The sequence below is a fragment of the Haliotis rufescens genome, unplaced genomic scaffold (genome assembly GCF_023055435.1).
Source record: "Haliotis rufescens isolate VD_foot unplaced genomic scaffold, xgHalRufe1.0.p SCAF_1, whole genome shotgun sequence".
Classification (NCBI taxonomy): domain Eukaryota; kingdom Metazoa; phylum Mollusca; class Gastropoda; order Lepetellida; family Haliotidae; genus Haliotis; species Haliotis rufescens.
This window is the reverse complement of record NW_025963779.1, coordinates 79,189,517-79,216,868: the sequence shown is the minus strand read 5'-3', so window position 1 is coordinate 79,216,868 and position 27,352 is coordinate 79,189,517. Positions and strand designations below refer to the sequence as shown.

The following is a 27,352-nucleotide window of genomic DNA, read 5'->3' as shown; positions in this document are numbered from 1 at the left end:
ATACAGCAGACACTCTTAAATCGGCAAGACATTACATATAACATTTGTAAATGGAAGCAAACCCTGAGGAGAAAACATGTACAAAATGCACTAATCTCGGTTAGATACTAGAATGACTGATGTGACTTTGATCTGTAGTATTCACTCAAACATAAGTACGTCTGTGTCTTCTTACCCCGACAACTTGGATCGATGCTCACTGGATTGTCTGGTTGCGACATTACTAGTATTGTATTGAAGATTGCGGCGTTAATCAACAAATCTGCATTCAACGGAGTGGATCCAGAGAGACGGTCGACTCATCGAGTCAATTATGTTATGTTGGGCTATGTGATTCCATACGAGTCAGGCAGTTTATACGTCATGACATTGATTGTAATTATCGTAAGCATCACAAATGACGATGCACAAAAGACACGGGAATGCATCTGTTGACAAGAAGACAACATTTCTTTAATTTGGTGGAATACTGCGAAACATAAGTGCGAGTCCGTTTTCCTTCTCGTTTTCCAACGTATCTGTTCTCAAATCCTGCAAAAGAGCACATGCAATTGTACAATCTCAAGGATAAATTCAAAGAAAATATGTCAATAATGCAGTGAGTTGTGAGATGCATACATGTTATGTCTATCCATCTTTGGAGTTTGGTGAACATTCTAATTCATCGGGAGTAGATTATCCGTCATAGAGTAGAGGAAATACAATGTGAAATACAGCCTGTATGTTTGTTAAGAAGCGATATCGTGAACGGGTGAGATATATAGACTTTATTTTGATAATTGAGAACCCCTTTGTACAGGAAGCTTAAGGAAATGTTGTAACAAAGAAGCACATTTACCTGAACTGATTTGTCTGAGCAAGCATGAATAGTTCTGGAAGGAGCAGGGATTGCATCGGGGTGCCCGAGAAGAGGTCCTCATTGCATAGCAGGTTTTCTATGAAAACAGAATACATGGCTCAAATAATACATTTTTAATTGTAGCAAAGGTTACCGTGACAATAATGAGGATGAATTAATTTCAAAATTAAACAATTTGAAAACTGAAGCATCATCGATCTATTGTTCATTCAGGATCGTTTTGAGACACATATATAAAAAATGTATATAAACATCCTTTTAAGAAGCAGCCTGGGAGATTTGAAGAGGTACAAATGAAAACATTACTGAAGTAACCAAATAGTCAACATAGTAAGTACCATATACTCTTCTATTGTGGTGACGGTGTCAGAACGACAATAGCCCCAACCCCCATCCCCACCACTAGAATATTATATGATCGGATCCTTTTTACACCAACAGAAAATAATCAATAATTTAAAATTCTTCTCTTTCATTGACACGTGGGCAACAATTTCATTTTCCAAAATGTTCTAATTTGATTCTCTTGAGGTTGTTCATGTATGCTTAGGAATGAATTGCAACTCACGATTCACCGTTTAGGCTGTGGAAACTGCCCAGAGCTTAACATTCGTAACATTCAACCATATACGCATTGCACAGGACATGGGAAAAGGCAAGATAAGCAGGAAATGGTAAGAAGCATACACTAATGACAAGGAACAAGTTTCCCCATGTGTACATATGTGTCAGTACTATGCACGAAAGAATATTAGTTCTGCAGAAAGAAATGGTTCTGCGGGTGGATAGGCATTTTAGGTAAATGGTAAATGAAATATATTTGAATAACTGATAATGACTCACCTTGAACATGCAGCACGAGGCTCCAGAGGTAAGCGTTCATTTCACATTTTCATTTTAATTGTTTTTCTGGTATGTGTTCGTTCAACAACATGATACAGTCACACCTTTCGAGCTTAAAAACACACGTTCAAGTCACCAGCACACATTTGTCAAGCACTATACATTCACTAAACACATACGTACGTCACATGCAATATTGGTTTGCTAATGCACATATAATTTAAACAATCCACTTTCACATGGCGGTCATTCTCAACAAAGGTACTTAATGTTAGGGCAGTTACTGAACATAATTTGATTCTGAGTCATATTATCATAAATAGTTTTAAATGACAGGATGCCATTTGATACAAATAGAAAATATGTGTAACAACATAATGCTCATGTTCTTCACTTCCATCAGTTATAACTAGTTTACCTGAATCCTGTCCTGCCACCTGTGTATATTTCAGTCGGAAACCCTGCCCCATGCCTTGATCATCTGTCCTGAACCTGATTGTGAGAGCAGGTCCTGTGCTCTGTACACTCGGTGTGGTATTCCCGCACCAGGTGAGAAGGACTTTGTCAGATTGAGATGGGCCTTTGGCGAATAAATGTTATGATCTTATTGGGATATATTTTCCTTTTATTATTAACTGACACATATAACACTTTGTTATAATCCAACATATTTTGCAATTTAGAAAATCATTTGTGTATACATTTACCTTGCATGTATCATGTATCTACCGGTAATATCATCTGGTATGTTAACCCGTTGTGTACACTATTTGTAACGTGTTCTATCTTTGCAAACGTTTCAAAGAACAATATTTTCGCTGAATAGTATCCCTTAAGAAATAGTGTGGCAAAATATTATGCAACATCTCACATCATAATGTGTGGATAAGATATACAAGTGATAACATGTAAGGCAAATGTATTTACGTTGGCTGTTACGCACCGTCGTAGATGCTCACATAGTCGGACGTACAGTGAGCATCAGACTCAAGGTCAGACTCGAGAACTTCAACTCGCACCACATCTGAAGGGTTCATCGTGGTAATTGTCCATTCACATTCCATGTTGCTTAAACACAAAAAATACAACTTTTCAGGACACTATCACCTTTACGTTACGTGTATACGAACTGAACTTTGTGCTTATATTTCAGACACTCTTAAACTTGAAAGTGCTAACCAAACAGAAATATAGGTATACAATTCATCATTTTTCAACGTCATTTAATTTGTTGTTTTGGTAATACGTGATGGAGATTATTTGGAATCTTCTATTATCGAAGACTTTATCTTTGATATTAGTCATTTATAAAATGAGTTCTCGATATTAACAAAACGTGTAGTTTTTCTACTTTCGTTTTAAAATTAATACAGCAACAGCTGTGTTTATTACATTAAATCAGATAAATAAATATTCTTTTTGGTGTTTTACTGATCGAAACATTACTTACTTCACATAATTCTTTGGATAGGCAGGTGACGTCAAATATTCGTTTAAAACCGATGCAGTGAGGTTTGTTATTCCACAACCAGGACGTAAAGTTGTTTGTCCTTAAAATTAGTATATGGACAGATTATAGTACCACAGATAGAGGAAAGATTATAGTGCCATAGATAGAAATTCTTATATCACTGCTTGTCACCGTTGTGTCGAAGTTGAAGGAACCTACGTAAATACTTCGAGTTATCCGAGGTTCGACACAACAGAAAATGATGAATACAGAATGAATATGCAGGGACCAAGCTTTCGCTTCGAGACAAGTGTTATTTCCACACATCAAAGTTAAAAACAACGGTATGTTACTGTATTTATACCATGAACTGTGTTTTATAAACTGTGTCTCGCTATTTCTATCCAAATAGTTCAGAACCTAATTGATATATAAAGTGTTCATTATCACACAATAAAGGGTCAGCTCATTTTATTTTGAGCAATATGACGTGTCTACTCACCACCACTGTCACCGCGCACTGGGGTACTGAAATACCCGTACATCTCATTATTACCAAAACCAGTGACGAGTACGCCAAAAGGACATGCCGATGAATTACTTTTAATGACAAGGAAACCAGCGCTGGGTTGAAAGCTTGTTATGGCGAACGTCTGTGATTCTGTTGGCTGATTCGTCCATGTTCCATTAACGTTTAAATGTGAAGTACAGTGCGAACTGGTGATGATGGTAACATAGCGTGTGTACGACATGGTACTTGTCTGAATGTCTGGTATGAGATAGTCAGTCCCATAGGCATCAATTGTTTGAACAATCGCTTTGAACACACGGTAATCTAGTGAGTCATCGGCCATTTGTAACACAAGTATCGGATGAGAGCTTTTGATGTATGTGGCGTTCATATTACGAAAGTCTTCATCGTAAATTTCTGCTTCATTCAAAAGAATAGACTGAACTCCTGAGAATGTGTCAATGGTGATATTAGTACCATTATATGCTGATGTAATCCGAACGCGGCTTTGTTCCATGTTAGGGACCGGGGGCACAATGAACGACGTACCCCATGTCTCTATTGGGGGAACTTGACTCATAGTTCCATCGCATCCAGCATAGCACAACATAGTAGCGCCAGAAAACACTGCAACTGAATGACTGCTCTCTACAACAGTTCCTCCCAGATCGCAGGTGATGAAAGAAGTACTTTGTGAAGAAGCAATCTGGAGGACTTCTCCCTGCAGCAGGGTTATACTTAACAGGCTTCCCCTTCCGTAGGTGTTCCCCCTAAAGGGGTAGGAGCAGGTGGAGTTGAGATGAATTGAGACGTTTGTGTTGTTATAGATAGCCACCACTCCGAGTAAAGCGTTGTTGGGCACTGATGGTACGATGTACTTTGTAGACAGAGACTGCACTGGAAGGACTGGAAATGCATCGGCTATACCCCGGAAAACACGTCGTTGCAGGACACTAAGGCTGACTTCCGTTGTGCAAATAAGCTCCACTGCACGATCCTCCTCCACAGCGACTCCCAGGGTTAACACTCTGTCTGTCGGTGTGACACTGTTGTTTCCAATTAGCTGGATATAATAATCTGTCCCGTTACTTTCTGTCACAGTGCATCGGCCTTCCCGCGCATGTGCAATAAAAAGGAAATGAGCAGTCCCGTATTCATCGCCAGTGAAATAGGCTGGGAATCGTGCAAAGATAAATTGATTGCCGCTGTACGTTGCTGTACCTAATGTTTGAAAAGGAAAAGAAAGGAAACCATTGATACAAGTAGTACATTGGCCTTCCCGTGTATATACAATAAAAGGGAAATGAGGCACTTGAGTGCAATTTATATAGTCTGGGATTTGTGCAAAGATGAATTGGCTGCCGCTCTTCATTGCTGTACCTGTCGATGAATGAAAACTCAGAAGAAAGGAAACCATTCGATTTGATACAAATGCTGTCATTGTGTCTTTTGTTGCCCGCCTCTAGATTCGAATTCATGTTGCTATTGTTATAGCGCAAACCATTTCAATATATTTCATTTATCAAAAATATCTAATTGTTTCAATATGTTTCCAAAGTGCGCATACGCCGAAATTCTATCTCCCTTGTCTGTTTGATATATTCACATCCCCTTTAATCATAAGCCCCTCAGGGCTGAACCCCTAATCCCGAGCGCTGTCTGTAAATGTCACCTGGCACATCACGTCGGCGGATCTTACGTATGTACCTGCACGTGGGTCACGGATTGTACGCAAGTCTTAGCTTTGGTTACGGCCGTCGCCTCACCAACGACTACGTCGACGCTGAAGAACTACATCCTGCCTTTGCGCAATGACAGAGCGGGTCTCCGCACCGGGAACGTATTGGCCGCTCGGTCCCGGTGTGCGCTCTGTCACGTGTTTGCCATAACTTGTACCATTTCGACCTATTTCAACCTGCATCATTAAACATGGCTGCTGTCTTTTAAATCTTCACCCCTGAGTTTTGAATTCCGTCGACCGGGGGAACGGGTTGCCCAGTCGTCTAAGGCGCCGCGATTCGCTGTGCAGAGTTGCGTCCCTTTGGCATGCCAGAAACCTATGATTGTAGGTTTGAATCCCGGTTCGCCCCCATTGTGTTTCTAGGTTTGTTAGCACTACACCCGTACTCGTGGGTTTCACCAAAGTGGTAAACGTCTGAAACCTGGGCTTTCCTCACACATTAACCTAATACACAGTGATATAACTGGAATACTGTTAAAAGCGGCGTTAAACCTAACACACTCATTCACTCTTCCGTCGACCACCCTGAACTACCACCCGACGGTAAAATGTACGCTCTTGGACAATATTGTTACAGTTGTAAAGGCATCAATTAACCGTTTTGTCGCGTTCTTCTGGAGTAAGTCGATCATGCCGTCGTAATGGCTATAGTTTTGCCGTACAATGTTTTCGTTCTACAAGACAGCAACTGACAATGAGATAGCTTGATGTTTTCTGCAGTAATGATGGGGTATCGAAACTGTATTAAAAATTAAACAGTGTTATCATAAATTTAAACTTTTTCTTGTAAACTGTGCAAGATATTAAAACATTTAGGTACCAAATCATGTTCTCTGTCACAGTGCATCGGCCTTTCCCGGTTTTGTGCAATATAAAAAAAAATAATCCGTTAAGTTGTCATGTCCAGAATGAAATGAATAGATTTTTGCTGAACGATGTTGCACATGATGTTTGAAAAGAATGTACCATGACTTTAATGCGTTCTCTCTCAAACCGAACTGGTAGGCAACTTCAATCAGACATTTTACTCAACAATTTGAAATACACTGCATATGTAGGTAAGCAGGTGTAACAACGAAGATTAATAGTTGAAAATTTCGTACATAGGAGAGCTACTCTATTACATAAGTGGCGTCGTGTTGACCACGTCAACTTCCCATCTGTTGAACTAAACTTTGCTGCTGTTGCTCCCTTGAATTATATCTACACGATAAGACTCTAACGACTTGCCCCTTAACATTGTAATATTTCTAAATTACAGGTTGATCATAAGTGTGGAAACATGCGAGAATTAAAGTCAAAAGTAATTGATCCCAGACCATTCTACGAACACAAAACAACCCTTGTTCTTTTCTACTTTGTTTGTTTATTTGTTTGTTGTTTAACACCGCACTCAGCAATATTCCAGCTATATGACTGGTCTGACCGAGCCTGACCATCCGATCCCGTTTGTCGCCTCTTACGACCAGCATTGGTTGCTGAAGTGAGTCAAATATTACACACTATAATTTCGTACATTTTCTGTAATAAGAAATGCATATTTTAAACATTTTCAGAAAGAGACACCCTGGAAAACTCCATGAGTGCATGTTAATTATGTTGATAAATTCCATAACGTGTTGTTTTGTCTTTTTCATTTATCAAACAGTCCCGCCACACTTGAATTGTTGTTCAGCGCTGTTTGTGTTAGGACACATAATTCTGTACCATTTACAACTCATAGCGTGCTGTCAAGTGAATTTCTTACCTGCAACCGTATTTGCAGCGAATAACATCCACAGTAGTCTGGGGACAAGCATGGCTGTTGAAAGTATTCTAACTGCTTTCTGTTAAAAAAAGATACAATGTTACACATACAGGGGTACTATGTTATCTTCGGAGTCTAATCTACATGCCTGCGATGGTACATTGGTTAACATTAATTATTCCAATATTTCCTTTAATGCATTATTAGATCATATTCCTAGTACACATACACAGAGTTGTGGAATTCTTATACGGTGAGGACAAGGTATGGGCCTTGGGTATGAGGAATAACCTCAAAAAGAACTCTGTTGGAATTTCGAGCGACCTCACTACAAAACAGCGTACGGTGTTAAAGAACTTGAGAGAAGATAATAATGTGGGCTACTTTAAGTATAGCAGGCTATTCATCAAGGAAGCCGAGCGTCTGACTAACCAGAGTCATAGCTCTTCACAGGACCCTATCACCAATCTAGAGACGGCAAACACCAAGAACAAATCAGGGGATCGAAGTGAAGATAGTCGCAGAGGCCTGCGATCTTACATGGGCTCTCAGCATGACACTGGAACATGGAAATAAGGGTGGGTCCATGCCCGTGATCTTGATTCTAGTCAAGGTATCATCCCCAATATTAGTTTGCTATTCTGGAATGTAAATGCATCGATAACAAAGTTATCAGATAATGACTTTATCTCATTTCTCCACAGATATGACATTATTGGCCTATCAGAGACCTGGGTCAAAGATAATGACCTCAAAGATTTATATTTTGACTATATCTATTACAGTGTTAATGCAGTAAGAACTGCGCAGTATGGGAGATTAGCCGGTGGAATTGTGCTACTTATAAAACATCTTTGAAACCTCATGTAATATTTGTACACAATGGTCATAATGCGGTTTTTGTGTTATTCGAAAAATCTTTATTTGCGCAAGGTATTTGTTTTGTTATGTTCAATGTATATAAACCCAGATAGGTCATCAAGGTATGATAATATGTATTGCAGGTGTGGTATCACTTTGTTCCAAGAGAACCTGCTTGATGTTATCCAGACAATTGGTGATGTAGATATTATTCTTGGCGGTGATTGTAATGCCCGGACAAGTTCCCAGGTAGATTTTGTATATGACAACATTGCTGAACGTCTAGATACAGACTTCTTTGATGTTATGTTTAACAGTTTGAATCTTGTGAGATACTCTTGTGATAAAATTGTGCACAAATATGGTAAAATATTTTTAGATCTGTGTGCAATCTTGAACTTAAACATACTAAATGGAAGGGCTGGTGATGATGCAGGAATACGCGATTTTACTTATATAAGCTCCATTGTAACAAGCGTGATCGACTATATTATAGCTTTCGGTAATTTGTTTACCCTGTGCAGCAGCTTTAACATTATCTCGAGATTATCCCGCATCTGCCAGTTACATGTTCATTTCAGTCGCCGGCTCAAACCGTGCCTGATGCTGGGAGGCGAGATGCACGTGCTAGTGTAAATGTCAGTTACAAATACAAGTGGGACATTGACATGTTGTCTGGGTTTCGAGAAAATCTTTTGTCTCCAGCTACTTTAGAAATTACTTCCCGATCTTGTTCAACTTTTTTTTATATTATTTGCTGATGACATCATTCTGATATTCTGATATCATTCGCTCCAAAATGGTAAAATTAATTGGGCTTCAAAAATTAGAAGTATTTAATCAGCTGATAGGTTTTGGCCTTGTGTGGGAGCAGCAATGTATTACGAATATACCCATGTATATAAATGAATTTCTATGTAGATTATCTTCATATGAAAAAGACTGCATGCAACTCTTTAAGAAAGCTCTAAATCATATAACATTCGTTGTTTAAGCAAACGTTGAGCCTGGAAATGTATATTACTATGTTACCACAAGAGAAATTGGAACCTATAGTGGAACGAGTTTGCCAAGCATGTAAATACAATTATGTTGAAGATGAGTACCATTTTATTCTAGTATGCAAATGTTACCAGATTCTGAGGGCAGAAAATATTATGAATTCCCAGCAAGGCACAAGTTCAACATCATAATGCCATCTGTCCATCGAGCAACTGTAAAAAGCCATGTATCTTAGACAATCATTGTTAAATACATAAATGTGATCCGCGGACTTCCACTGTAAATTTACCGTTTGTATCATGGGCCTATGGCCTACATTACACTTGAATAAAGACTACTAGAGTGGGTTAGATCGCTGACTATGTGCGCTGGCGATTAGGTGCCTCGATCTGGCAGTGTGGATTCGAATCTCGGACGGGACGCAACCCAAAATAGTACGAGAATCTGTATATAACATTTGTTACATTTGACTACTTTCTAAATGGCATTGTGTATTCATACTGTTTGAAGACAAAACAGCATATACATGTCTCATATGACATTAAATGTTATGTGGCAGTAGATATTATTGCAGGTTTATTGGTAGTGGTGGTCAAAAGTGGCAGTTGATGAGTGAGACATTCGTATAATACCGAATGCTGTAGTTGCCTATCTGCACCAGAAATGTTTTTAAGAGTTGTCTGCCCTTTACAATTCTCAACCACAGGACAAATATGGTTGTTCGAGGCGGTTTGTGATGTGGCAGTTTCTAGAAGGCCGGTTGAACCTATATAAAAGTGACACGAGGACGATTCATTGCCTTTTGCGAACTGACTTATATACTTGACTTGTGCGGCAGGATACCTATCTGAAAACACCGGATTCCTGAAACCTTCCAACACTATTCCAAATTCAAGAACGGAGCATCTGCCTCTCTCAAGTGATTTAAGCCCTGATATTCGTGAGTGCACTTACATTATTTCTAGGGCCTGTTACATATTGCTGCTGTCACTTATTTCATCAATTGCATTGCCTTTTGTGAGTATTTACCTAATATTCCGTGTTTCAATATACTTTGTTAATTATTAATTTGATCTAGGGTGTCCATTTACTAATTACTGAGTTAACCTTTTCGTTTTACTTCGGAAATCACTTTGCAACATCATGCAAATCCAGAAAAATAATAAAATACAAAGTTGTAGAGTAATCAGTGAAACTCATGCATACATGTTTAACTGTATTAGAATGTGTATCAGATTTCTAAATATGTAGAAAATAAACCTAAAATGACGTGTTTGGGTTTTGAGAATTTGGTTGGTATCATAAGTATGCTGCAGATTTTATCATGTGTAAGATTTTGCAACGATTTCTAAGTAGAAATTTTAACAAATCCGAGAATTACTCCAAATTTAAGAAGGTGACGAGAGACAGCAATAATTAAAGATATAACTATTAAACTTTGAAAGGTCAACTACTTTTAAGGTATTATTCTTAGGAATTAGAGGAAACACGTGAGTAAAATTGGGTTAAACGCCGCCTTTAATTGTAATTAGAATTATATCATTGCGTGTCAGATCAATGTGGGATGAAAGCCCGAAGTGTTGCAGTATATCGTACTGACAAACCAAGACTCGAGATCATTGTACCCACCATTATAGAATCCTTGACTTCCTGAGGGACAAATCCTCCGAAGAGATATGCAATGTTCACATATTGTACAGTCAAATTGTAGAGGACTGAAGGCTAAAATAAATGAATTAAAGCTATTTATTTGCCCAGGATTTTAATCCATCAACATTCCGTCTACAGGAAACGTATCAAAAGGAGACAGATAATTTCAACTTATGTAAGTCCATTGCATACCATTATTTTTCTCTGCCGGGTGATAAGGCCACTGTTACGACGTAAATTGTAATAAAAAGGTAAATTGTAATACTTGCAGCAAATTGTAATACTTTTGACGTAAATTGTAATAACAACGTAAATTGTAATAATATTTGACGTAAATTGTAATACGCAAATTATAATAAAAAGTGACGTAAATTGTAATAATCTCTACTTGCGGTAAATTGTAATAACTTTTTACGTAAATTGTAATAACCTTATAAGTTTAGTGTCAATGGCGTTAAATGACTAGAACCTATCCTTGTCAGAGTTGGTACAGGGTTTATCGTACAATCGTCTGGGTGTGGGGGAGGATTGAGGTCGTTATCGTACATTGTTGTATAATTATATGTATCTGTAAACGCATTGGAATTTCATTTCTATGGTTGTCCAGAAGAGGATTAATTACTAGAATGAAATTAGTTTTCTTATTTATTTGAGAAATACTCTGTGTGTTTTGTATTATATTTTGACGAAGAATTCAACAAATACAACAAATGAGTGACAGATCTCCTGTGCAATGTCAAATGAAATAAAACAGGCGTCAGCAACTGCAGCATAGATTTCCCATGGGAAAGAAGAATACTTAATACATAACATTATGTACAATGTTTATATTAATATCAAAAGAGGTGCGTGGATGTTCTTTACCTACATTGCATATACTATTAGATATTGTGTATTCTCGATCTCTGTGAACTTCTCACAGATTAAGAAATGATAATAAATAAATGCAAACCATGTTAACTTATGCAATATTTGTAGCAATGTATGATTAACATATGGATCATTAATATAACAGAAAAATATTTCCTTTCATAGAAAGAAGTATATTTAATGAAATAAATGAATAAGTGTAACTGTCTGGATTCCTTTCATATGTCATGAAGAACTAACAACAACTTACTGACAACTTTTGCTGGCATAATAATTCCTTGCCCTGACAACAAATACAGAATCCATCGTGATAGCGGCACGAAATCATAATTCAAAGCATACACAAATAATATCCGGTATCTTCGGGCATGTCTTGTTGAGTTTCAAAGAGCATCAGAATGTTTAATAAATTTGTTGCAATCTGAAATATATCTGTTTTGATCAAAATTGAAAGGATGGAAAATCTATAATGAAAAGGGTTTTGTCACTAAAATAAATATTCTCTTTGACCTTTGACGAAGAATATTCTAAGATCATTAAACTCGGCAATCGTTGGTGGATTGCGCCAAGCAACCTTGATACCAAATTTGGTACCTCACGTATAATGCGGTACATAATTTTCGAAACAGATAATTACGTTTTTCATAAGTTATCACTAATTTGTGACATACATACGGACAAAAATTACCTCAGAGGATAATCTTCTATGGGGGTTTAAGAGGATTAAAATAAGTCCAGCTAACATCAAGCACTGTAATAAAATATTGAAATTATAGCATACCTTCTTAACATTCCAATGAAAAGAATAGTGACTAAGTAAGAAATCAAATTATATTTATCTCCAATACTATGCCCTCATCAGTATACACACACACATACACACACACACACACACACACACTAACAAATGAACAAAGTAAGATATTTTAAAATATAAAATAGAAACACAAACCTATAGACATACGAATTAGAATGTAGCAAATACATTAGATAAACGTATCTTCTACGTAGATAAAAGTATGTCCAACGAAGACATAAGTATATTCTTCGTATATAATACGTTTTTCATTTTTGATCACTAATTTGAGACGGACAATAATCCCCTGAAACATAACTTCCTTTGGGGGTTTAAGAGGGTTAAAGTAATTCCAACAAACGACAAGCACTGTAATGAAATTACAACATTCTTTGTTAAAATTCTGATGAAAAGACTAGTAACTTTCTAAGAAACCAAATCATACTGTTGCATGCATGCATGCGTGCGTGCGTGCGTGCGTGCGTGCGTGTGTGTGTGTGTGTGTGTGTGTGTGTGTGTGTGTGTGTGTATGTATGTGTGTATGTGTGCGCGCATGTAGGTGTGTATGTAATGACAGTAAATGTGAGCTCTATGTCATTGGTATCACATATATGACTGCACTTCTACATACTCTAGATGACAGTATCATGTACGTTGATGAAAGTATGTAAGTGGACGATAGTATCTAGATGGCATACTATCATCTACGTAGAAGATACTATCATATACGTAGATGAAAGTATCTTCCATGTAGATGATAGCATGCCACAAACATCACATCACTTCCAATAAATGTCTTTCACTATGTTGACACCACCCTTTTATGACGAGTGTACGATAAAGTCTATACCAACCATCCCTAACTTAACAGTTTTGTACGTTTGTCATCATACACAGTATTTCTCGAGTTGTACATGTGAAACGCAAGCTCAACTGACAAAGATCATTTCTAGTCATTTGGCGTCTTGGACACTACGGTAGTAAGGTTATTACAATTTACGTAGGAATTTATTACATTTTACCGCAACTAGTGATTATTACAATTTACGTCAATTTTTATTACAATTTGCGTATTACAATTTACGTCAAATATTATTACAATTTACGTTGTTATTACAATTTACGTCAAAAATATTACAATTTACTGCAAGTATTACAATTTACCTTTTTATTACAATTTACCTCGTAACAGCCACTGTGGGGATCTTCGAATTCAATTACTTTGCGGCAGGATGTTAACCACGGTCCTGTTGTACTTAAAAAGTTAAAACCAATCTCCAAACCTTTGCAGTGCGACTTACTTTACATATTGCATTTACATCTTGCTCTCTGTATTTACCGTCTCCTTAAGCTCTTCAGCAGCCTGAACTTCAAACACTTTACGACCAAGCCCTGTGTAATCATTGGTGATTTAAATGGCCACGACCCACACTCGGGTGGTACAATCAATGATACTAAAAGTAAAATACTTGAGGATTTCATTACCAATACCCATGCGTGTTTAATGATGACTCCAACACTTACATGCATCCCGCACCTGGCACCTTCTCTTCTTCGAATGGTCAGTAGAAATATTTGAACGTTAAAGAAGAACAAGAAAAATAGAAAATTAGTTTTACTTCTGGTAATGGTGAGGATTGAAATGAACTCTTTTAAATCCATTATAAATTGCTTAAATATTTACCTGATTCATGCTCAGAAACATTGTTTAATGTATTTGATCATATCTCAACAACGGGAAACTTCCCTTCATCTTCGCGAAAAGGTGTTATAATTCCAATACCTGAACCTGGCCGGAATCATTTTGGTCCTTCCCATTATAGGCCAATTTTGCTCACAAGCTAATTAAGACCGTGGAAACGCTGGGCAATAAGAGACTTAGAAACAAATAATCTTATTTCAAATTTTGAGTGTGATTTTAGAAAAAAATAGAAGTACTATTGACCACTTGGTTAGATTGGAAACGTTTGTTAAATAAGATATCACCAATAAACAACCAACCATGTCTAAATTGTTCGATATGAAAAAATAAGTAAAATAAGACAGGGGAATATGGAATTTTAAAAGATTCTCATGAGATTGAGAGGCGGTCTGCCTGATTTTACATTCTATACTATATAAAATATCTTAAAGCATTGAAGGCACTGGAGTTATTAATAATAGTTTCCCATTGCAAGTGGGGAGGGGATCAGTCAACCCTCCTTCACTTGTATAATCACTAATTTGTGCTTAACACGACTATTGCTTCTTAAACTACTTGATTCGATTCCTTCATTTCAGAACCTCTCCTATTGACAGTGGGTACGTTAGGGCTGATGAGGGCCGTATAAAACTATCTTTACAATACATAACAAAATTACCCGACCCAGCATTTAGCTGTGTGTTTAAGATCCTCAATGAGAATCGTTACAATAAGAAGTCATCTTTTATTCCACCTCCAGGAATAAGAATGAAACCTTTAATTTCTGCTGCTAATATTAAACTTGAAAATATATCCCCTCTACGTTTTGTGTCTTCTTCTCCGCGGCAACTGATAAAGTACGAACCAACCACCTGTGGCTTTATCTAAACTAAAGGAATCTGAAACAAATTCAATATCAACAAGAATGTCATCAGGTAAGAAGGGGATATGATACGTTCAAATCAATATGTACGTATGTATCAAAGGGTTTTGACACAGTCGTTGGATCCACAACCACATCAAGATTACCCAGAACATCTCTTTTTAAAGCCTTAAAACAGTTGTCGAACCACGTATTAACACAATAAATTGCTCACTTTGACATTTTTGGACTGGTTGAAACATGGGAAAATGATGTTGACAATTTTATTAGTCCTTGATTTATTCAGCAACATTTATTAACGAATACAACCTGGTGCTATTAAAAACTCAAGCATTGTATTTGGACGGTGATTAATTGTCAGGAATGTAGACCTATTTAATGAAAGCAGTGGCGAGAAAATGGAGTAGGCGCATCCGTGCCTTATCTTCCGTTTCATCACTCATTTAATCCCACTTTACATCAAGACCCGCTTTCGTGTAAAGATCACTTATCACCCCGGATTCCCAGCCTTGGCCTATCTCGGAGTTGTTGCGAGTTGACCATTATTCTTGTCATTGTCATTTGTACTGCTCTCACATATCATACTGCCATTGAATAGTGTTCAACCACTCTATTGTGTACTGACATTGTAATTGTTGTGCAGTAATTTGAATGACATCCTTCAGTTTTTTGGTGACGACGGTCAAAGATGTATTAAAAAGGGGTACTATGGTTTCATGTTGTTGTTTGCTGACGATGTGGTGTTATTTGAAAGCATTGTAATTGGTTTACAAAGGAGATTAGATAAATTATCTGTGTATTTTTACAAATGGCAGTTGTTGGTAAATGTGGGTAAAATTCAGGTTATGATATTTCGAAAAGCTGGAACGTTTTTTATATTTTAACGGTTCCAAATTGGAAATTGTTTCTTTCTATAAACATTTGAGGGTACATTTCTCCAATACAGGGTCTTGGTATGTCCCACAAAAATAACAAATTCCGAACAAGCCATAAACATCTTCCGTACATTTAATCCAGCAATTAAAGTTGTATTATACATATATGATGCTAAGGTTCTTCCGGTGCTGCTGTATGGTTCTGAAGTCTGGGGGTTTCATCGATTTCCAGCCGAAAACAACTATTACAAACCGGTTCTTCATTTAGGTTGAGCAACTCCGAGCAAGGGGGTGAGTTAGGTCGCCGATTGATAAGCGTCAACGAATATATCAAATATTGGGTCAGCGTTTTGTATCGGCAAGATTATAGTATTTAATGTAAAACTTATGAACTCGAGTATTCGCTTCAATGTTGGGCAGTCACGCTAAAGAGCCAATCATTAGTTATGGATTTGGTTATGTTCGGTTCCGTCAAGATGTTGAGTGTGCAAAACTTTTATCTCAGAATTTAAAGAGAGATGTTTTATTGATAAACAGGCTTGGTTTGAAATATCAATAAAATTTCAAAAATAGATATGTTGGGAAGTAGAACTAGATATTAGATGCGAAATTTCTAGCACATATATCTGAAAATGAATATTGTTCTAAAATGTTAAACGCAGCACTAAATTTTTCGGGTACATGTCAAATTGTAAATTTTCCAGGTAAAATAGTGTGACACTGACATATACCAAAGTACAACACACATGACATGACAGGGAGTCAACACTGTGAAACATGTGTTCATCACACAATGGGAAGTTTGTCTATAGTCAAGGAACCAGTATATAGAAACGCCCTGTGTAATTTCCGTTGTTCAAATCATATATCAATATTAACTGCAGAAGAAAGAAAACTTAATCTTCCACGTTGCTTAAAGCTTTGTCCATACTGTGTATTTCGCTGTGTTGTATCTTAATCTCACTTTTGCTTGATATGTCCATTTTAAAGTAAAGAATAGATGTCCAGGAACTTCTAAAGTATTACACATTTATAACTGTATTTATATATAAACAGCTATTGTCATCTATTTATAAATAATTGTCAATCGTTTTGCCAACTTTATATTTCTTGGTAGGAAAATGCGAAGCAATTTTATTTCTCGAAACACAATGTCTAAAAAAAACATGTGACATGATGTGCATGACATTTACTTTTTTATGGGGCTTCTGTCAATTGTACTTGTGTAATGAGCCTGAGGTTCCCTTGCAGAAATATACTTTATCTCAGTCAGTTAGTAGCTACATCAGAGATCTAATAAAAAGATAGTGGGACAAGTAGGTATGCATAAATTACATGCAATAAAACAAACTATTAGGGTGTCAGTCCAGAGGTCAAAATGCGACGATGTTATTCTCGTAAAACACATGAATATTTATTGAAAGGTGTGCATCCTCCGTTTTGATTTTGATTTGACTGATTTTGTGGATTTTACCGCCATACGTGTTACATATATCAAAATTTCATTGTTAAAAGGACAATTTTCTTAAAGGTAATCTTCATTTAATTATTTTCAAACGAAACATGTTCACTTGATAAATTTTGATGTTGCACCAGTAAATAAGGTTTCATATTGTATGGATTGGTGGTGTATATCGCAAATGTGATTGCCAATGGCTGTGCCCTCGATGGAAATTGGAGTAGCGTAAAATTATTGTCCCCCTGACAGAGTACCGTAAGTTCATGTCATTCAGCCTCCGTGGTCTAGTGGTAGAGCGTCCGCCCGGAGAGCGGAAGGTCCGGAGTTCGATCCCCGGCCGCGTCATACTAAAAGACGTTAAAAGATGGTACCTGTTATTACTCTCTCTGGCGCTCGGCATCAAGGGGCTAAAACAAGGACTGGTCGGTTCGGAGTCAGTATACTGTGTCTGAGTGGGGTATTCATGTTAAACTGCGGCATGGTATCTCAGTGAGCTAGCACTATAATTCGGCATCAGTCCGGACTAGTACAAGCAGCCACACAAACACATACACGTACATACACGTCGCTATATAAGTGCAATAATCTTGGACGCGACGTTAAACCCCATTTCACTTCACCTCACCTTATGTCATTCAAAGATTATTTGTTTGTGCCACTGTTTTAAACGTAGAATATTTTTCTTTTGAAATTTTAGCTACAATTGCTAACTATCGCCGGCGACTATATGGATGGTGATCATCCTGCTGGGTTCCATGCAGGAAGCAGAGGTACTGAAAGTCCCCATGTTCCATAGTATGGTGGCCAAACTGGATGCTGGTGATCAACTGCCCGTTGTTTTAGTGTATTGTTATGTACAATCAAATCTATTTATTGTTCCATGTTAGTTTCAACTACAAATCTTTACTGTCCATTGTCGCCAGGTTTTAAACAGACTAAATGTATTATTATTGACAAATCAAGTGTCTGTTCAAGTCACTATATGACTGACGAAATATTTACTCACTCACACACTTCTAGTTGTGAATAGAACACTGTGGTAATCTTGTTGCTTTACTGTCCATTGTCGACAATTTTTAAATATTCTAATTGTATTTATTATCATTATCATTATTACATACTGATTAAATTACAAAATGAAGCAAAGAGGGTTTGGGTGATCCTGGCAGAGTCAGGCTGGTTAGGCTCATCATCAGCCCCCTCTACACGCAGACCAGACAGCAAATGGGACTTCTCCCAGGAAGCGCTGCCCAGTCAAACCCACCCAGAACTCTTCGGAGAATGTGAAGCCTCCCCTACACCACAGCCTTCTGCATTACCCAGATTGTCACAAGGGCTGTATTCCTGATGGGAGAACTCGGGTACTCTCCCAATGTTTGTCAACAGGCACCGTGAACAATGGGGAACTTGGTACTTGGGTTGGTTGGTCAGTTGGTTTGTTGTTTAACGCCGCTCTCAGCAATATTCCATCTATATGACGGCGGTCTGTAAATAATCGAGTCTGGACCAGACAATCCAGTGATTAATATCATGAACATCGATCCACGCAATTGGGATCGATGACATGTATCAACCAAGTCAGCGAGCCTGACCACCCGATCACGTTAGTCGCTTTTTACGACAACCATAGTCGCCTTTTACGGCAAGAATGGGTTGATGAAGACCTATTCTACCCTGGAATCTTCACGAGATGAAAGCGAGGTCCGCATATTTAAAATGTTTTTTCCCGAATCTTGTCAATCACGTAACTATAAAAAAGGACAGAAAATTCAATAACATAAATGATTTCATTTATCAAAAAGGACAAGATCAGGTTCGTTGGCATGGATACGTCTGAGGCTGTAAACGAGCCTATTCCAAAGAATGTTATATTTATCATTTTCTATGAAGCCCTGGGGCGGTCGGGTAGCCTAGTGGTTAAAGCGTTCGTGTTCGGAGTTCGACTCCCGACATTGGTATAATGTGTGAAGCCCATTTCCGGTGTCCCCCGTCGTGATACTGCTGGAATATTGCTGGAATATTGCTAAAAGCGGTGAAAAACAATGACGCCCTCTACATATTCCGGGTCACCATGGGTGGACCTCTGTGTCATAACCACTAGCATTGCGGAGACGGTAATAAATGATCGATCTACACTATCATGTCACTTAAGATACGGTGTTTTTGCCAAAGCTGGGCATCCAATGACAATGTGTTTAATTAATTGCATAATCTACATTAGTAGTTGTGAGCAGCGCTCTGGGACCGCTCCTGGCTTCTGATTGGTCGAGATGATCACGTGACCTCTGTGACGTCAAATCCGGTCACGTGACCTGCGCATGCGCGCAGGGCATGCTGAGAGTTGCGCGCGCATCCAAGATGGCGTCACATCCGTTTCCGGTGGCGCGCGCCTCCAAGATGGCGTCGCCTCCGTTTCCGGTGGCGTGCTCACATCCAAGATGGCGTCGCCTCCGTTTCCGATGTCGTGCGCCTCCAAGATGGCGTCGCCTCCGTTTTCCGGTGGCGCGCGCAACTCCAAGAGGGCGTCGCTTCCGTGTCCGGTGGTGCGCGCACTTTCAAGAGGGCGTCACCTCCGTTTTCCGGGGGAGGAGCAGGAGGAGGAGGAGGGAAGGGGTAAAAAACCCAGAGAAGCGGTCGTAAAAGGTGAACAAGATCGCCATGGTTGGTGTGGGTGTGGTGGTGACAAGGACATAGACAAGGCGGCGGTGGTGAAGGGAGGAGGGAGAGTGGTGGTGGTGGTAAAGGGAGGGAGGGAGGGAGGAAGGCGGGAAGGGAGTCGGGTTCTTTGTTTTGTTTTGTTTTGGTGGGTGTGTGGCGATGGCATGTGGAGATGATAGCTCACTGAGACGAGCTTATCATACACAGTCGACGACTCTGCCACTTTGTTGCTAGGTTGACGTCATATCGGCGAAGGATCTTGCAACAACATTCCACAAATCATGTCATCGGGTATGGTGATGTGTTTGTCAACTTTGAGGTGTAAGGTTTCGTTCTACAAGGCGACCGTGTATTGTAGCCCACTATGACAGCAGTTCGTCTAAGTTAAAAGTCGGTGAGTGGCGAATTTAAAGGTGCTAAAGGTGTTGGCTGAATTATAAAGGTGAATCGACAGGCACAGACATGAACGTGATGTAAGTATATGCCTACGTACTGTCATTCGTGTCTCCATGCAAACAGGGTGCCGCGCGTGACGACAAACAGACGTTGACGTTGATCCATAGGATGATTATTACTATGAATTATACCGAGGAGTTGGCTCTCGTGTAGGTTGACATGTGTACTGTCACTCTGTGTCTACATGTACACGTCATGTACTTCGTGTTGCCATGCAAACGCGGTGACACGCGTGACTACAAACACATGTTTATCCTTAGGATGATGACGCTGTCATTCGTTCATTTATGCCGAGGTGCTGGCACTCGTGTAGGTTGACATGCGTACTGTCATGCGTGTCTTCATGTACGCGTACTGTCATTTGTGTCTCCATGCAAGCATGGTGCCACGCGTGACGACAAACACGTTTATGCATAGGATGATGACGTTGTCACTCGATCGTTCATTTATACCGAGGTGCTGGCACTCGTGTATGTTGACATGCGTACTGTCACGCCTGTCTCCATGCACACGTGATGTACTTCATGTCTTCAAACACACATGGTGTACTACGTCTCTCCATGTAAACGTGATGTACTTCATGTCTTCATGCAAAACGTAGTGTCATGTGTGTAGGATTATTAATTATACCGAGGAGTTGGCACTTGTGTATGTTTGCATGTGTACTGTCACGCGTTTCTGCAAACAGACGTGGTGTACTTCGTGTCTTCAAACACACATGCTGTACTACGTGCCTCCATGCAAACGTGATGTACCAAGTCTCTCCATGTAAACGTGGTGCCACGCGTGTCTTCAAACATTTATCCATAGGATGATGACGTTGTCACTCACTCATCCCTGCTGAGGAGTTGGTACTCGTGTATGTCTACATGTGTACTGTCACGCGTGTTTCCATTAAACGTGATGTACTTCGTGTCTCCATGCAAACTTGGTGTCATGCGTGTCTCCATGCAAAACGTTGTGCCACGCGTGACTACAAACACGTTACTAGAAGTATAGATCGATATACATGCGTGACGTTTGCAAACGTACTTCGTGTCGCGATGCGAAAGCAGTGTCACGCGTGTCTCCATGCAAACGTGGTGTCATGCGTGTCTTCAAACAGACGTTCCTGATCGATAGACATACGTGGTGTTTGATTCTTGTCTCCAGGCAAACGTGATGCTACTCGTGTACACCACCATACATACATACATATTTATTTTATTTTATTTTGAGACGTTCCATGGTGGTGTCACGCATAGACGTGTACCTCCAAGAGGACTGGGGTGGGTGTGGGTTCTTTGTTTTGGATTGTTGTTTGGGTTGACAAAGCAAAGGATGAAAAGCGTTCTTTTGGGTGAGATGGGTGGCCCTGAAAAGGGCCGTTGGAAACAAACTGGAAGCAAGCTGGACAAGGATTGTCTCCTTGATGATTACATTTCTTTCCTTGATCTCGATACTAGATAATAATACGGACCACCCCAACAGTCGGGTACGTCAATTCCGTGTTGAATAGTTCGTTGTAATGCTGCCATAGCCTCAGACTTGGTCTTAAACCAGTGTGGGCTCTGCGATGGGATCGTCTCCGATTAACCCCGTGGGTAGGCCACTATTGTCCACGAATAGACTTTCCTCCTCCGTTGGCATTGTTGACTGTTGGTCTGACACGTCAGACAGTTGCATCGAGGCGACATGGTTGATCTCTCCTTCAGTGCTCGGACTGTGACGGTGTGCGTGGCTTCACTCTTGTTTTGTAGGAGAGGCACTGAAACCCTGCTTCCTGATTGGTCGAAAACGCAGCACGCTGATTGGTTCGTTCCGGCGCCTGGTCTCGGATCTTTTTTTTTCCAAACCGGAAATACATACCCTTGTGATGGATGTACAGTCTGTCTGTCTTACAGTGGTGTACATTCAGTCTTACAGGGTTGCATGGTCAATATTACATGGGGTGTACACTCAGCCTTACAGGGGTGTACACTCAGTCTTACAGCGGTGTACACTCAGTCTTACAGGGTTGTACAGCCAATCTTTCAGTGGTGTACACTTAGTCTTACAGGGTTGTACACAGTCAGTCTTACAGAGTTGTACAATCATTCTTAAGGGTTCTACAGTCAGTCTTACAGGGGGTTGTACAGTCAATCTTACAGCGGTGTACACGTAGTCGTACAGGGTTGTACAGTCAATCTTACAGTGGTGTACACGTAGTCGTACAGGGTTGTACAGTCAATCTTACAGTGGTGTAAACGTAGTCTTACATGGTTGTACAGTCAATCCTACAGTGGTGTACACGTAGTCGTACAGGGTTGTACAGTCAATCTTACAGTGGTGTAAACGTAGTCTTACAGGGTTGTACAGTCAATCTTACAGTGGTGTACAGTCATTCTTACAGGGTTGTACAGTCAATCTTACAGTGGTGTACACGTAGTCGTACAGGGTTGTACACTCAGTCTTACAGCGGTGTACAGGTAGTCTTACAGGGTTGTACAGTCAATCTTACAGTGGTGTACACTTAGTCTTACAGGGTCGTACACTCAGTCTTACAGAGTTGTACAGTCATTTTTACAGTGGTGTACACGTAGTCGTACAGGGTTGTACAGTCAATCTTATAGTGGTGTACACTTAGTCTTACAGGGTCGTACACTCAGTCTTACAGAGTTGTACAGTCATTCTTACAGTGGTGTACACTTAGTCTTACAGGGTCGTACACTCAGTCTTACAGTGGTGTACAGGTAGTCTTACAGGGTTGTACAGTCAATCTTACAGTGGTGTACACTTAGTCTTACAGGGTCGTACACTCAGTCTTACAGAGTTGTACAGTCATTCTTACAGTGGTGTACACGTAGTCGTACAGGGTTGTACACTCAGTCTTACAGCGGTGTACAGGTAGTCTTACAGGGTTGTACAGTCAATCTTACAGTGGTGTACACTTAGTCTTACAGGGTCGTACACTCAGTCTTACAGAGTTGTACAGTCATTCTTACAGGGTTGCATGGTCAATATTACATGGGGTGTACAGTCAGTCTTAAGGGTTGTACAGTCAATCTAAAAGAGTTGTACAGTCAGTCTTACAGGGTCGTACACTCAGTCTTACAGAGTTGTACAGTCAGTCTTACAGGGTTGCATGGTCAATATTACATGGGGTGTACAGTCAGTCTTAAGGGTTGTACAGTCAATCTAAAAGAGTTGTACAGTCAGTCTTAATGTGGTGTACAGTTAGTCTTACAGTGATGTACACTCAGCCTTAAATAGTGTACAGTCAGTCTTACAGAGTTGTACACTTAGTCTTACAGGGTTGTACAGTCAGTCTTACAGCGGTGTACAGGTAGTCTTACAGGGTTGTACAGTCAATCGTACAGTGGTGTACACTTAGTCTTACAGGGTTGTGCACTCAGTCTTACAGTGGTGTACAGGTAGTCTTACAGGGTTGTACAATCAGTCTTACATGGGTAGACAGTCAATCTTACAGGGGTGTACGGTCACTCTAAAGGGTTGTACAGTTAGTCTTACAGGGTTGTACAATCAGTCTTACAGGGTTGCACAGTCAATCGTACAGTGGTGTACACTTAGTCTTACAGGGTTGTGCACTCAGTCTTACAGTGGTGTACAGGTAGTCTTACAGGGTTGTACAATCAGTCTTACATGGGTAGACAGTCAATCTTACAGGGGTGTACGGTCACTCTAAAGGGTTGTACAGTTAGTCTTACAGGGTTGTACAATCAGTCTTACAGGGTTGTACAGTCAATCTTACAGTGGTGTACACTTAGTCTTGCAGGGATGTACACTCAGTCTTACAGTGGTGTACAGTCACTCTTACAGAGTTGTACAGTCAGTTTTACGGGGTTGTACGGCCAGTCTTACGGGGTTGTAAAATCATTCTTAAGGACAGTTCAGTCAGTCTTACAGAGTTTTACAGTCTGTCTTACAGGGCTGTACAGTCAATCTTAAGAACTTGTATAGTCAGTCTTACAGTGGTGTACAATCAGTATTACAGTGGTGTACATTTAGTCTTACAGGGTTGTACACTCAGTCTTGCACATGAGTGTACATTCAGTCTTACAGAGTTGTGCAGTGAGTCTTAAGGGGTGTACAGTCAGTTGATGTAAGTTAATTCAATGGTACAAGGTTACCGACAGTATTACCCGAGCGTACTGTCAGTCGTACGTCAGTGATCAATCAGTTTTATAATTATGTTGAAATCAATATGGATGTACAGTCAGCCTTACATGGGTGTACAGTCAGCCTTACAGGGATGTGCAGTCAGTCTGACATGAGTGTACAGTCAGTCTTACATGGATGTACAATCAACCTTGTATGGTGTACAGTCAGTCTTAAGGGGTGCACCAAAACAAAACAAAACAAAGAACCCGACTCCCTTCCCCCCTCCCTTAACCACCACCACCACCCTCCCCCTTCCCTTCACCACCGCCGCCTTGCCTATGTTTAGAACCACCACACCCACACCAATCATGGCGATCTTGTTCACCTTTTACGACCGCTTCTCTGGGTTTTTTACCCCTTCCCTCCTCCTCCTCCTGCTCCTCCCCCGGAAAACGGAGGCGACGCCCTCTTGAAAGTGCGCGCACCACCGGACACGGAAGCGACGCCCTCTTGGAGTTGCGCGCGCCACCGGAAAACGGAGGCGACGCCATCTTGGAGGCGCACGACATCGGAAACGGAGGCCATGCCATCTTGGAGGTGAGCACGCCACCGGAAACGGAAACGACGCCATCTTGGAGGAGCGCGCCACCGGAAACGGATGTGACGCCATCTTAGATGCGCGCGCAACTCCCAGCATGCCCTGCGCGCATGCGCAGGTCACGTGACCGAATTTGCCGTCACAGAGGTCACGTGATCCACTCGACCAATCAGAAGCCAGGAGCGGTCCCAGAGCGCTGCCCACAACTACTTACATTTCATATTTACATTTTGATGCAAAATCACACATTGACGGTTTCGAGTGGTTCTGAGCAGCTAACAGAAAACCTTCTGTTTCACTTTTCAGGCCAGCCGACTTCATCGAAGCGAAGGACTCTGCAGTGTTGCTGATCTTCTCAACACACAAAACTGAGTCTGAGCTGACTTAATATGACACGTATAGGCCTGACCTTCCACGAGGTGGTCTATAACTCCTCCTCCTGACTGATACTCCCTCTTCTACCTTGCCACGTTTCAGATAAAGAACGTTGCATTTGTCGAGTCCAAAGGACATGCCGATATCATTAGAAAAGGACTCGACAAGGAGTATATGTTTTTTAGTGTGGATAGTAAGTTCAAGGTCATCCATGTAAAGGAAGTGAGTAAGGGGTGTTGAGGATCTGTCCTGTGAAGGTCCAGGATGATAACCGTCCTCTTTGCTAAGCAAAAAACTTAAAGGATTTAGTGACAAACAGAAAAGCAAAGGACTGAAGGAATCGCCCTGAAATATTCCTCTTCAAATAGTAATGGGTTCCGAAGTCGCCACCTGCGTCTGTGAATACGTCTCAAGTTGAGTTGACCAAAAATTCATTAACGACTAAAAACAAGTAGTCGCTCGGGAGGTCAATCCATTCCGGTGACTTCAAAATCCATTCGTGAAGTACAGAATCATAAGCTTTTTTTAGTCTATCCAATACATTGAGAAGTTATGGTGGTAAGTTTTAGCATCTTCAAGGATCATTTTCTAAACCAGCAATTGATCCTTACAACCCCAACATCCCTTTCTGGCTCCTTTCTGCTCCATGTAGATAATGTCATTCGAAGCGCAGTACGATGACACGAGATCTGTATGTCACCCTGTAAATATTTTGTACTCTGTGTTCAAACAAGTACTTTGGCGGAAGTTTTTAGGGTCAGTCAGATCACCTTTCTTTGGGACAAGTATTGTTCGCCCTTTGCACAAGACTCAACATCCCCTGCATCCGCAAGGGAATTAAACCAGTGAAGTAATGGCGTTTGGACACATGAGAACAGTTTCCAATACCGATTTCGAATACCATCAGGCCCTGGCACCGTTTAAGATTTGGACTTTTCAATTACATTTTACATTTAACATTCAGGTGTAATGAAACACACCAATAGTGACCTTTTCTTTTCGTGTACACGATCATAGTAATCCTCTACCCATGGTGCCGGGTATAGACCACACCTGTTTCCAAAACCTTTCACTGGAATCCATGGCGGGTCTTTTCTCATCACTGTCATTGGTTGCATTCAATTGCTTGTAAAATTGTTTTTCATTTGGACGAATGCCGGTTTTATTACAAGTTTTAGCAGGATCACGATGGCCACATGGGGTTTTATGCGTCTCATTACTATAATGCAGTGAATGGTTGGGAGCTCAATAAAAGTGAGCTAAAAACGTATCAATTCATTAAAATATTATGCATAATCGACAAGACGTCATTATGATAACTTTCCTTTTCACCTTTGTTTGTTTTTTAGAATGATACATTGATCGTATTACGTGCAAACATAAACTACATGTACAAATAACCTAGTTCAGTCATTCATCTGCTAGACAAGAGTAGCCCTGAAACGTCGTTGTTAATGTGGCATAGTTTGAAAACAAAACAACTGTGACAAGGTGGACAGTTTTGGTTTGCAGCATGAACTATTATTTCAGGTTTGGGAGCGTTTGTTCTCTGGCGTTGACGATGGTCGTTCTGAAAACTTCCTGACGTTGATTGTTTGAAATTGCATATATTTACTTCCGTATAGCCCAAAGGCCAAAATACAAAATAATAACAAATATATTGTATGCACATATATATAGCAGAGTCAGATTGTTCCTTCACCCCAGTCCCCAACCTACCCAAAGACAAGATCAGCGACCAACGGTGCTTAAATAAATAACAGTTCTATCACAAAGTTAGCTCACGGACATATGAAATTATAATTATCTCTAACTTTAAACATATGAAAAATGTATTTAAATCAGTTATGAATTGTTTTGGGACGTTCATCTTGTAACAACTTAAGAAATCGTAGTACACTTGGAAATCTACATACGTTTTGAGATAAATAGTAATGTAATGTAATATGGACACACC

The 27,352-nt window shown here is 39.9% G+C and overlaps 1 protein-coding gene and 1 long non-coding RNA gene across 2 annotated transcripts in view; both read right to left on the bottom strand.

Annotated features, from left to right (window-relative positions):
- Positions 1-316: 316 nt before the first annotated feature.
- On the bottom strand, positions 317-1,191 carry LOC125372446. The gene is made up of 2 exons (XR_007218137.1): positions 839-1,191; positions 317-531 (listed from the first exon to the last, which is right to left on the bottom strand). It is a non-coding gene; the product is annotated as an uncharacterized LOC125372446 (long non-coding RNA).
- A 591-nt stretch (positions 1,192-1,782) lies between these two features.
- Positions 1,783-27,352, bottom strand: part of LOC125371658 (cubilin-like) — a 62,340-nt gene continuing 36,770 nt past the window's right edge. The window contains exons 2-6 of the mRNA XM_048401649.1: positions 7,152-7,230; positions 3,655-4,884; positions 3,153-3,252; positions 2,646-2,770; positions 1,783-2,282 (exon numbers count right to left, since the gene is read on the bottom strand). Coding sequence (XP_048257606.1) covers positions 2,008-2,282; positions 2,646-2,770; positions 3,153-3,252; positions 3,655-4,884; positions 7,152-7,203 — 1,782 coding nt within the window. The 5' untranslated portion in view covers positions 7,204-7,230 and the 3' untranslated portion in view covers positions 1,783-2,007. The remainder of the gene's footprint in view (positions 2,283-2,645; positions 2,771-3,152; positions 3,253-3,654; positions 4,885-7,151; positions 7,231-27,352) is intronic.